The 13868-nt window shown below is 34.6% G+C and overlaps 1 protein-coding gene across 4 annotated transcripts in view; it reads right to left on the reverse strand.

Moving 5' to 3' along the window:
• Window positions 1-13868, reverse strand: part of MSH4 (mutS homolog 4) — a 97920-nt gene that overhangs the window by 61598 nt on the left and 22454 nt on the right. For all 4 annotated transcript variants that reach the window (XM_049707126.1, XM_049707128.1, XM_049707115.1 and 1 more), the window contains exon 7: window positions 9055-9122. In XM_049707126.1, coding sequence (XP_049563083.1) covers window positions 9055-9122 — 68 coding nt within the window. The remainder of the gene's footprint in view (window positions 1-9054; window positions 9123-13868) is intronic.

Raw genomic sequence — 13868 nt, forward strand, 5'->3', positions numbered from 1 at the left:
TGTAAGACCCTAAGCAGAGAACCAAGCTAAGATATGCATAGACTCCTAATTGACAGAAACTGTGAGATAATAAATATGTGTAGTTTTAAGCTGCTATAGTTGAGGTCATTTGTTATGCAGCAATAGAACACTAATACAGTCTCTTTACAGCTTGCTTCTTCAAAGCCAAGAAAAGAGTTTCTTCGTGGAGAACTGGGAGACAATTCTCTACTGGCCTTTTGTATATCTTATGAGCAAAGGCACTGACTGCCTTTGTTCTGGACAGACTTTTCAAGGATGTTTATATAGTGAATAGCCTTGAAAGATATAGTGTCTCCTTCTACAGCAAAGGGCAGGTTTGCTTACAGTCTCAGAAGATAAAGATGGTGCCTCCCTGCATAATAGCAGGCAAATATGCTTACCGCCCATTATAAAAGATTCAGGTTCCCTAAGATCAGCAATTCTCTCCTGTAAAACTCTGTATGTGCAGGTATCACCTAGCCCTCTTCACATCGCCCTGTGGGAAAAGGAGCTTGGGGAATCAGTGCAAGAAAATGTTGATACTCTGGATATTGCTATTGTGGGTATAAAGTCCTTTCTCTCTGATCTAGGAGTCTGTGTCTTCTGTCAGCATTTATGAAACTGTGGCAGGCTAACTTGTTAGCTTGCAAGTAGGGTAGAATATCAGATACCTTACAGTTCCTGATAATACTATGCTGTAATTGCTTTTTTTTAACCAAAATCTCAAAATGAATTATAAATTCCTTTGGATTAGAGATTCACTTCTTACTGTATCCCTAGCACTCATTACAATGCTTGGTAAAATAACTTGTTGAATTAATTAAAGAAGGAGCCATGTACTACATACTCTATATGGCAGTCTGAAATCAATTGGAAAAAATTAAAAGTTATTCAAAACAAAGCAAAGAAACTTGGGTAAAAAGTTGAAAAAAATTCTTTGATATCAAAGTTTTCAAATGTTGCAGGAAGTATTTTGGATGTTTATAATGGAAAACACAAACATTCTTAATGCAATACATTAAATTGTAAGGTTATAAACACTGCATAAAAAGAAAAGACATTTGGATTAATTAAAATAATAAATTTAAATTTTATTCTCAATGAAACTTATGATCAGAAAATATGCATTTTATAAAATCAATATTCTTAAAGAGAAAATATGAGAATTCACCTTAGGCAAACAATTCCATACTGGAAATTTTCAGAGAACATTTAGTTCATTCAGAAGTTTAAGCCAATCATAAAATTCAGCCAAAAGAACATTTAGTTCATCCACAAGCTTAAGCAAATAATGCAATTTAACCAGCACAAGTCTGAACTAATTTAGTAAATATCATATTTAATTAAGATATATATATATATATGCTTATATTAAATGAAGGAAAAGCCTCATTTAAAATATATCTCCAGATGGTTAAGGAAACAGCAACTGAGAAACAGTATAAGGAATAGTGAAATTCATGAATTATGTATCAAGTCAATATATTGCTTAAGTTTCCTTAAAAGTTAGTACATCTCATCTGAAAAGTACTTTTTTTACTTTATATTTTTCCTTTTTTTAAAATGTTTTATTGGAGTATAGTTGATTTACAACGTTGTGTTAGCTTCAGGTGTGGAAAGTATTTTTTAAAAAGCCTCCACAAAGGACAGATGTGCTGGTTAAGTAAAAAATGTACAGCTATGACTGATCCCTCCAAAACTAAAAAGGGTGGGAAGTAACACTGGCCCATAAAAACCTTATGGAGCTAGTTACAGATTGCCTTTTCTAGACTGGAAAAAAGATTCCAGATTCTCAGTTTATAGAATTACCTTACACTTAGCCCACTGGGCTTTTCTAAAATCTGACAGTCAAACTGATTACAGCAGCTGGTTATTTAATCACAGATATTTCCCAGAGAGCTAGTTGGCTAAATTGATATTCCTTTCTTAATATAACCAGAAACAGTCTAATGCAAAAACATGTACAGCTGATCCTTGAACAACACAGGTCTGAACTGCATGGGTCCACTTAAATGCAGATTTTTTTCAATAAATGCACATATGTACTGGAGATGTATTTTCTCTTCCTTATGATTTTCTTAACAATGTTTTCTTTTCTCTAGCTTACTTTATTGTATGAATACCATATAAAAATATATAACATACAAAATATGTATTAATCAGCTGTTTATGTTATCAGTAAGGACTCCAGTCAACAGTAGGCTATCAATAGTTAAGTTTGGAGGAAGTCAAAAATTATATGAGGATTTTCAATTTGCAGGGGGTCAGCACCCTTCAGCCTCATGTTGTTCAAGGGTCAATGGTATATTACTAATTCTTATAGCCAGAGAAACTAAATCATGAATATGTATGACTGTGTAATACTACACATTACACAAGGTGACAACAAAGAGACTGCTCTCAGGTATAATCTGATAATTAATTCTTTCCTATAATAAAATATTACCTGAATCTAATGATGAGGAAACATCAGACAAACCCAAATTGAGTGAAAATACACACCCGTAATTTTCAAGTGTCATGGTCATGACTGAAGACTAAATAGATACAAAAACTAAAGGCAATGCTTGATTCTTAACTGAATCCTTTTTCTATAAAGGGCATTGTTGGCGGGACTTCCCTGGTGGTCTAGTCGTAAAGAATCCACCTTACAATGCAGGGGATGCCAGTTCGATCCCTGGTCAGGGAACTAAGATCCCACATGCCGCAGGGCAACTAAGCTCGTGCATGCCTCAACTAGAGAACCTGCATGCTGCAAACTACAGAGCCCACACGCTCTGGAACCCGCGTGCCATAACTACAGAGCCCACACGCCCTGGAGCCTGCATGCCACAACTAGAGAGAAGCCTGCGCATCGCAACAGCCTGTGCGCCGCAACAAAAGATCCCGCATGCCTCAACAAAGATCCCACATGCCACAACTAAGACCCAATGCAACCAAAAATTTAAAAAATAAATAAATAATAAATACATCTTAAAAAATAATAATAAGGGATATTATTGACAAAATTGGAAAAACTTGAATGGGGTCTGAGGATTAAATGTTATTAAATGGTATTATCGTTAATTTCCTTATTTTGAAGGTTTACTGTGGTTGAATAGGAGAATATCCTTGTTGTAAGAAATACTAATGTATTTGAGAGTGACAGAGCATCATGTCAGCAACTAACTCTTAAAATTTTCAGGAAAATAAGTTCTTTGTAATGTACTTGCAAATTTTCTGAAGATTTGAGATTTTATTTAATTTTTATTGTCACTTTCTAAAGATGCTGAAACCAAAAGGTCTTACATGCTTCCAGAGAATGGAGGGGGAAAATATGTCAGTCATATCCAAAATTCAGGAGTCTCAATGGTTTCAACTTCTCAATAGGAACATTATAAGCTACAAGACAGTGGGGAAATGCCTCCTAAATTCTGAAGGAAAATTACTTCCTGACGAATTCTATTTTCAGCAAAACTATCAATCAATCATGAGGAAATGAGAAAACAGTTTAGACATATAAAGTCTCACTCTTTCTCAAAAAGTTACTAAAAACTGTGCTCCATGAAAAGAAGAGAGTAAGTGAAAACAGAGGAAGACTTGGGATATGAAAAACAAGAGATCCAGGACTTCCCTGATGGTCCAGTGGTTAAGAATCCACCCTCCAATGCAGGGGATGTGAGTTGGATCCCTGGTCGGGGAACTAAGATCCCACATGCTGAGAGGCAACTAAGCCCATGCGCCACAACTACTGACCATGTGGGCCACAACTAGAGAGAAGCCCATGTGCTGCAACAAGGAGCCCACACGCCACAGCGGAGGATCCTGCGTGCCGCAGCTAAGACCCAATGCAGCCAAAAATAAAATAAATAAACAAACATTTTTTTAAAAAAAGAGAGATCCAACACAGGAAAGACAAACAATGATGATGAAGAGAAATCTGGGGTCATAGCTGTATACTAGCGAAAGAGAGGTAACCAATCCAGATTGGAACAAGTTTGAAACCTGTGGGAGAGACATCTTCCAGAGGTTGAAATTGACTGAGTACCTGAAGTGAATGAATGAATACTGAGAGGATATTTAGAATATACTGAAAGGATATTTATATAATTGGTGAAAACGTCTATGCTTGAATTAGTGAAAGTACAAGGTAAACCACACACAAAAAAAGTTATTAATTCTGGGGAAAAAATGTAAAAAGTTGTGCATGCTCAGTTCTGTGTAGCATGGATAGTCATAATCATTTTTATCTAACTAAAATTATGTTATAACCTTACTGGGTGAGGGGAAGTAGGGAAGTGTCCATGTTTATAGAAGGAAAAGGAAAGAAAACTAAATAGTCATCCTTCTGGAAGGGAATTAACATGTAATATCAAAGGATATATGAAGAAAATGAAAAGACAACCCAATAAATGGTAGAAAATATTTGTAAATCATATATACAATAAGGGACTTATATCCAGAATATATAAAGAACTCTTACAACTCAATAATAAAACGACAATCCAATCAAAAATTAGCAAAGGATATGAGTAAACATTTCTGCAAGGAAGATATACAAATGGCCAATAAGCACAAGAAAAGGTGCTCAACATCATTAGTCATATCAGCGAAATGCAAATAAAAACCACAAGAGACTACTTCATACCCACGAGGATGACTAGAATCAAAAAGTCAGATAGTAACAAATGTTGGCAAGGATGTGGAGAAATTGGGACCCTCATAGACTGCTGGTGGAAATATAGAACGATAGTCACTTTGGAAAACAGTCTGGCAGTTTTTCAAACAATTAAACATAGAGTTACCATATGAGCCAGAAATTCCACTCTAGGTATAGATCCAAGATAAACAAAAACTTACATCTACACAAAAACTTGTATATAAATATTCATAGCAGCATTATTAATAATCAAAAGTGCAAACAACTCAAATGTTCATCAACTGATGAACAGATAAACAAAATGTGCTATATCTATACAATGGAATATTATTTATCAATAAAAAGAATCAGGGCTTCCCTGGTGGCACAGTGGTTGAGAGTCCACCTGCCAATGCAGGGTACACGGGTTCGTGCCCTGGTCCGGGAAGATCCCACATGCCGTGGAGCGGCTGGGCCCGTGAGCCGTGGCCGCTGAGCCTGTGCGTCCGGAGCCTGTGCTCCGCAACGGGAGAGGCCACAACAGGGAGAGGTCCGCGTACCACAAAGAAAAAGAAAAAAAGAAGAATCAAATATTGATGTATGCTACAATATGAATTAACCTGAAACATTATGCTAAGTGAAAAAAGGCAAACATAAGAGACTACATATTGTGTGATTCTATTTATATGAAATGTCAAGAATAGGCAAATCTAAAGGAACAGATAGATTAGAAATGCCAAGCACTGGGGGGAAGAGGATTGGAAGGGATGGAAAGTGATTGCTAACGGGTACAGCACTGCTTTTTGGGGTGATGAATACGTTCTAAAATTGACTGTAGTGTTTGTTGTACAACGATGAATATACAAAACATGGTTAAATTGTATACTTCAAATGGGTGAAGTGTATGCTTTGTGAATTCTACCTTGATAAAGCTGTTATATTTTAAAAAATAAACTGTGTGATATATGTAGAAATAAAATATATGACAATAGCCCAGTGGGAGGAATGGGGGGAATGGCAGCATACTACCATAAGGTTTTCTTTTTCAGCTTTACTGAGGTATAACTGACATATAAAATTGTAAGATATTTAAAGTGTACATCGTGGTGATTTGATGTACATACACATTGCAAAAGGATCCCCCCATCTAGTTAATTAATGCATCCATCACCTCACATATTTATCTTTCTTTTTGTATGTGAGAACATTTAAGATTTACTCACTTGGCAAATTTCAATTATACAATACAGTGTTATAAACTATAGTCACCATGTTTTATATTTGATCTGCAGATCTTATTCATCTTATAGTTGAAAGTTTGTACCCTTTAACCGACCTCTTCCTATTTCCCTGATCTGCAAGCCCTGGCAACAACTTTTCTACTCTGTCTTTCTGTGAGTTTGCTTTTTTTTTTTTTTTTTTTTTTTTTACATTTCTCATACACGAAACCATGCAGTATTTATCTTTTTCTGTCTGGCTTATTTCACTTAGCATAATGCCCTCAATGCTACCCCTGTTGCCACAAATGGAAGTATTTCCTTCTTTCTCATGACTGCATAATATTCCAGTGTGTGTCTCTGTATTTGTGTCTGTATCTTGGCTATTGTGAATAATGCTGCAATGAACATGGGAATGCAGATATCTCTTTGACATCCTGCTTCTATTTCATTTGGATATATACTTAGAAGTGGGATTGCTAGATCATATGGTAGTTCTATTTTTTTAATTTTTTGAGGAACTGCTATATACTCTTTTCCATAAATTTAGCTGCACTAATTTACATTCCATCAATAATGCACAAGGGTTCCTTTTTCTCCACATTCTCACCAACACTTGCTATCTTACATCCTTTTGATGACAGGCATTCTAAAAAAGTGATATCTCATTGTGGTTTTGATTTGCATTTCCCTGATGATTAGTGATGCTGAACACCTTTTCACGCACCTGCTAGTCATTCATATGTCTTCTTTGGAAAAATATCTATTTGGTTCCTCTGACCATTTTTTAATCAGATTGTTTATTTTTTTGCTATTGAGTTATATGAGTTCTTTATATATTTTGAATATTAACTCCTTATCAGATATATGATTTGCAAATATTTTCTCCAATTCTGAAGTTACATTTTAATTTTATTGGTTATTTCTTTTGCTGTGCAGAAGTTTTTTAGTTGGATATACTCCCAACTTGTATTATTTTTGCTTCTGTTGCCACTACTCTATGTTTCTTATACCACATGTGAAGTGACATAATATTATTTGAAGGTAGACTGAATTCAGCTAAAGATGTAATCAATAAACCTGAAAGCAACCATTAAAATAACAAAACAATGAGTTCTATCCAATAAATCAACAGAGGAGTAAAATGGGATCATAAAAAATATTCAATTAATCCAAAAGAAGGCAGAAGAAAAGGAAAAGAAAGCAAATAGAAAAAAAGTACCATGATGGCAGATTTAAATCAAAACATATCAATAATCTCATTAAGTACAAATGAAATAAACACCCTAATTAAAAGTAAGATATTCTGGGAATTCCCTGGTGGTTCAGTGGTTAGGACTCTGCACTTTCACTTCTGAGGTTGTAGGTTCAAATCCCTGGTCAGGGAACTAAGATCCCACAAGCTGCGTGGCCAAAAAAAAAAAAAAGAAGAAGAAACAGGTAACCTTAATAGCATCATATCTATTAAATATTTAAGAAGTTGAATTTAGAGTCAAAACCATTCCTACAAAGAAAATTCCAAGTTTTAATGGCTTCATTTGTGAATTCTACCGAACATTTAAGGAAGAAATAGTACCCGTTCTACACAAACACTATGAGAAAATTGAAGAGGAAGGAATGCTTCTAACCTCATTGTATGAAACCAACTAATTTTGTTCCAGACATCAGTTGTTCTAGGTTACCTCTCATTTGTATATATTGAATTTTAAGGTGTTTCAATTATTTAAGGAAACTTCCAATTCTCTGCCTGCCCAACAGCCAAAACTTTTCCATATAATGTTTTTATTGTAAATGAACCTTAAGAGCAATTATCTCTACAATATGGAAAGGCTTCTTAAACATAGATAAGCCTTCAATGGATTTGCAAAGTAATCAAATTTTAAATCAAATTTTACTGATGTACAAGACATCTTTCCTTTTTAAGCACACGAGCAAAAATATACAGGTGACCCTTGAACAACATGGGTTTGAATGGTGCGGGACCACTCATAGGTGGATTTTATTCAAAAAATACAGTATGACACAATCCAGTTGCAGAACCCTCCTATGCAGAGGGCTGACTGTAATGTTACACACCTGCGTGGGTTTTCAACTGTATGGGGGGCGGGGAGGGGGACACTCCAAACCCTGCATTGTTCAACAATCAACTGTACATGTATTTCATTAAAGTAAATATTTTTCAATTCACCTTAAATGGAAGAATGAAAACCATCTATTACTTTCTTTATAGAATGTGCCTATAGGCACTAAGTATTTACTTATTATTTTTTTAATAGATCTTTATTGGAATATAATTGCTTCACAATACTGTGTTAGTTTCTGTTGTACAATAAAGTGAATCAGCCATATGCATACATATATCCCCATATCCCCTCTCTCTTGAGCCTCCCTCTCACCCTCCCTATCCCACCCCTCTAGGTCATCGCAAAGCACCAAGCTGATCTCCCTGTGCTATGCAGCAGCTTCCCACTAGCTAACTATTTTACATTTGGTAGTGTATATATGTCGATGCTTCTCTCACTTCATCCCAGCTTACCCTTCCCCCACCATGTTCTCAAGTCCATTCTCTATGTCTACCTCTTAATTCCTACCCTGCCACTAGGTTCATCAGTACCACTTTTTTTTTTTTAGATTCCACATATATGTGTTAGCATACAGTATTTGTTTCTCTCTTTCTGACTTACTTCACTCTGTATGACAGACTCTAGGTCCATCCACCTCACTACAAATAACTCAATTTCGTTTCTTTTTATGGCTGAGTAATATTCCATTGTATATATGGCACTAAGTATTTAAATTTGTAAAATATCCAAAGACTTTGTTTCATTCCTAAATGTTAAGCATATTTGAAAACTAATCAAACTTCACATAATGATCACCTTTTAAAGGACCTTTGGAACTAAAACAATTTTTCTCTATTTATTAAGCAAATTATTGTCATCTAAGGTTTTTGAAAACTATATCCAAATTCTTTAAGTAAATATTTGATAAATGAAAATATACCAATTCCTCACCTAAGAAACTTTTAATTTTAAGTATATCATATATGATAATACATTGAGGAAAAAAGTTTCCTTTAAAAAGTTATAATACTCCAGATATTAATAATGACGTACATTTCCAAAAGATTTTCATATTTTCCAATTGTTACATCATATTAAGACAAGTTATATCACATAAGGTATAACAATATAACATATAATTTATACATAAACATACCGTGTCTTGCTTTGGAATTTGGACTAAAACAGAAAGAAGCTGCTCTGTATCAAGAAATCTTGCTAAAACTGAAACAAACAAACAGAAACTATGAGCAGTTAAACTTTATGTTACATTTTTAAAATATACACTATGTAAAATATTATCCTCAAGTAATAGAACAGAACAGTTTTACCTGAAAATATTACTTGTTTGAATTATCTTCATCTATCTTACATTTACCAGGAGTAAACTAATAAATTCTAGTGGTCTTTTCCTAATTTTGATTACTCAGAACTTGTCTTCAAATTTTGCCACTGTTGATCACCCCTTCCTTCTTGAAACTCTACTTCTCTGACTTTTAGATGTTGCTTATCATAATTTTCTTCCCACCTTTTTGACTTCTAACTTTTCTACATGATACTTAAAAGATCAGAGAAGATTAGTTTGAAAGCATAGTTCAACCACTAACCATATAACCTTCCAAAAGTTACATAACTTCTCTGAACTTTAGTTGTTCTCATCTTTTAAATGTGGATAATAACATCTTCCTCCTAGGGTTGTAGTGAGGATTAAGTGCAATAATATGTGCATAGGGGTACCTTGCACATACCAGAGCTCAAAACTGTTATTTTATTCTTCTCAACTCATTTTCCAGCTTCAAGTACACTATAAAAGTATATGTATAGATAATTGGAATCTATCCCTTTTAAATGTCCCCAAGTGTTTTTTTCTTTACCTTAAACTATAGTAACTATTTCTTAATGACTCATGGTTATTATCATCATTGTAATGTGTGATCTCAAAAGTTTTTGTGTAAACTTATTGATACTTTCACAAAGTGGCCCCAAATTGTTATCCTTAAAAAAAAAGAACTAAATACAAAAATTTTATGTCACTTCTTTCTTGTTCAAATTTTTGATGTTCTTCAGTTTGCCTACCTCTAGAGCTGTGCCTCTTTCTAAATTACCACTTCTATGGTAATTATGTTAAAACTGTGGTTAAAAAATTAGAGTAAATAGGCTGAGTATACTATTATACTGTTATACTATTATATTATACTACCATGACATTTTATATGTGAGTCCACTAGTCAGACTCTCTTAAGCCCTCACATAGATTGGCCTTTCTCTTTTTCAGTCTCTTCCTTCTTCCTCTCCCCAAATCTACTGTAACAAACAAACAATGTTTCTAAAATAAGGATTTGACCATATATATTACTCTCTTGGTTTAGAATCATCACCTCCCTATTGATTTCAGGATAAAATCCAAACTTCTTAGCATTATATAAAGGCTTTTCATAAACCAGCCTCAATTCTCATTTCCTGCCATTCCCCAAGGCTTCAAGTCATAAATAACTACTGGCCATGCCTTAAATACAGCAAGTTCTTTTATAGCAATGTAAGTATAACTGCAGAAGCTTATGTTAACTCTATCTTCCTCAACTTCCCAGAAAAAGAAGTGTACCCTAGAAAGTAATGACTGCTCAGGATCACAGTCAGCAGCACCCATACCGGATCTTTATCCCAGCCACTGCATCCAAAACACATTTTTTTACCCCTATGCACATCAACATACCTTGCTCAGGCATGTTCCCTTTGTCTTGAGTATCATTTCTAGAATTCTCCTGTTGTCAAAATCCTACTCATTCCCTTAAGACAGAGCTAAAATATTATCTCTGTGAATCCTGGATTCTATATTTATCCCAGCTCCCTCCTCTATGTTTCCACAAAATATTAAATTATTATTGTGTTTTTCACACTGTATCATATTTATTTATTTAGAGTTCTGTGTCTCTAACAAGAATGTAAGATCCCTGAGGACAAAAACTTATAACTTAATCTTCATGTTTTCATCCCTATTGTAGAATGCCTACAAGAAAGTACGTACTGTACTTTTTATGAGGTTCACATTCTCATATTTTAATAAACTATAAAAATTACCCTTGTTCTGTATTCCTGCTCTCCTACTTTATTACATGTTAAGATAAATTATAAACTGTCAAGATAAAGAAAATATAGAAATATTTAACATTTGTAGATGCCAATTTAAAACTTTCTATTATAAGGAATTATAAAACTTAAAATATATGAAAACTAAAGCTTCAAATAAAATCCAAGTTTTTCATTAAAATCTCATCATATAGAACATTATAATCTTTGGAACAACAGAATACAATTTTCAACATGTTTAATAATAAATCAATAGCTTAACAAATATGAACACCCATTATGTTCTAGACTCATATGGGAATCATCCAACAAAACATTCACTTACAATACTGTAAGATAAGTGCCATAACAAGATACTATAGACAACATATAGAAAAGATACCTAATATAGACTTGGGGAGCCAGAGAGGCTTCTAGAAGAAGTGACATCTAAACTAGGATGGTAAATTATGAACTGCAGTTGGCTAAAGAGTAACTTGGGAGAAGAGGTTACAGAGAAGAAAGATAAAAGATTCTAGACAAATATTACAGAGTACAAAAGCCAGAACATGATACGCACTAAAACAGACCCACAGATCAATGGAACAGAAATAAACCCATGCACATATGATCAATTAATCTATGACAAAGGAGGCAAGAATACACCATGGGGAAAAGACAGTCTCTTCCATAAATGGTGCTGGGAAAACTGGACAGCTACATGTAAAAGAATGAAATTAGAATATTTTCTCACACCATATACAAAAATAAACGCAAAATAGATTAAACACCTAAATGTAAGACCTGACACCATAGAACTCCTAGAAGATAACATAGACAGAACACTCTTTGACATGAATGGTCAATATTTTTTTGGATCTGTTTCCTAAGGCAAAGGAAATAAAAATAAACAAATAAGACCTAATGAAACTTAAAAGCTTTTGCACAGCAAAGGAAACCACTGACAAAATGAAAAGACAGTCTACTGAATGGGAGAAAATATTTGCAAATGATATACCCGGGAAGGGGTTAATATCCAAAATATATAAACAGCTCAAATAATTCAATATCAAAAAAACAAATAATCCAATTAAAAAATAGGCAGAAGACCTGAATAGACATTTTTCCAAAGAAGACATACAGATGGCCAACAGGCACACGAAAAGATGCTCAACACTGCTAATCATCAGAGAAGCACAAATCAAAACCATAATGAGATATCACCTGACACCTGTCAGAATGGCTATCATCAAAAAGACCACAAATAACAAATGTTGGCAAGGTTGTCAAGAAGAGGGAACCTTCATACACTGATGGTGGGAATGTAAATTGGTGCAGTCACTGTAGAAAACAATATGGAGGTTTCTCAAAAAACTAAAAATAGAACTACCATATGACTCAGCAATTCTACTCCTGGGTATATATCTGAAAAAAACAAAAACACTAATTTGAAAAGATGCATGCACCCCAATGTTCACAGCAGCATTACTGACAATTGCCAAGATATGGAAGCAACTTAAGTGTCCATCAACAGATGAGTGAATAAAGAAGATGTGGCATATGTGTGTGTACATATATATGGAATACTACTCAGCCATAAAAGAAGGATGAAATTTTGCCATTTGCGAAAACATGGATGGGTCCTGGAGGGTATTATGCTTAGTGAAATAAGTCAGGCAGAGAAAGACAAACACTTATACATGGAATCTAAAAAATAAAACAAACGAAAGAGTATAGCAAAACAGAAACAGACTCACAGATACAGAGAACCACCTAGTGGTTAACAATGGGGAGAGGGTAGGGAGGAGGGTCAAGAAAGGGGTAGGGGATTAAGCGGTACAAATTACTATGTATAAAATAAGTGAGCTACAAGGATATATTATACAGCATAAGGAATATAGTCATCATTTTGTAATAACTTTAAATGGAGTATAATCTATACAAATTTTGAATCATTATGTTGTACAACTGACACTAATATTGTAAATCAACTATACCCCAATGGAAATAAATTAAATTAAAAAAATTTTAAAAGCCAGAACATGAGACAGGATATGTTCAAGTAACTAAAAGAAGTTCAATTATACTAGAAGGCAGAATGACAAGCGACGAGTAACAAGAGATGCTGTGGGAGGTGATAAAGAAATAGCCATCCAGAAGAGTTTGGATTTTATCCTAAAAGTAATGAGAAGAGAATGAAGGATTTTATGCAAGTGGATATGTGGTAGCCCCACAAAGATGTCCCCATCTTAATCCCTGGAATCTTTGAATATGTTATCTGGTAAAGGGGACTTTGAAGATGGGATTAAGTTAAGCATCTTGAAATGGAGAGATTATTCTGGATTATTTGTTAGTCCCAAAGTAATCACAAGGGTCCTTATAAGAGGGAGGCAGGGAAATTCCCTGGCAGTCCAGTGGTTAGGGCTCTGTGCTCTCACAGCCGGGGGCCCAGGTTCTATCCCTGGTCAGGGAACTAAGATCCCACAAGCTGCGTGGCCAAAAAAGAAAAAAAAAAAAAAAGAGGGAGGTAGGAGGATCAGTCAAAGAGAGAAGATATAAGGACAAAAGCAGAGGTCAGAAAGTAGAGAAGAAACTATTCTGCTGGCTTTGAAGATGGAGGAAGGGCCATAAGCCAAGGAATGTAGATGACCTCTAGAAACTGGAAAGGCAAGGAAACAGTTTTGCCCCTAGAGCCTCCAGAAGAAACGGTGGACCTGCTAACACATTGATTTTAGCCCAGCAAAACTGATTTCTGACTTCCAGAACTGTAAGATAATAAATTCATGTTGTTTTAAGCCACTAAATTTGTGGTACTTTGTTACATCAACAACAAGAAACTAATGAAGAGTAATATGCTCAGATTTATATTTTCAAAACATCTCTCAGGCTCTCATATAGAGAAGA

Source organism: Orcinus orca, chromosome 1, assembly GCF_937001465.1.
Source record: "Orcinus orca chromosome 1, mOrcOrc1.1, whole genome shotgun sequence".
NCBI lineage: Eukaryota > Metazoa > Chordata > Mammalia > Artiodactyla > Delphinidae > Orcinus > Orcinus orca.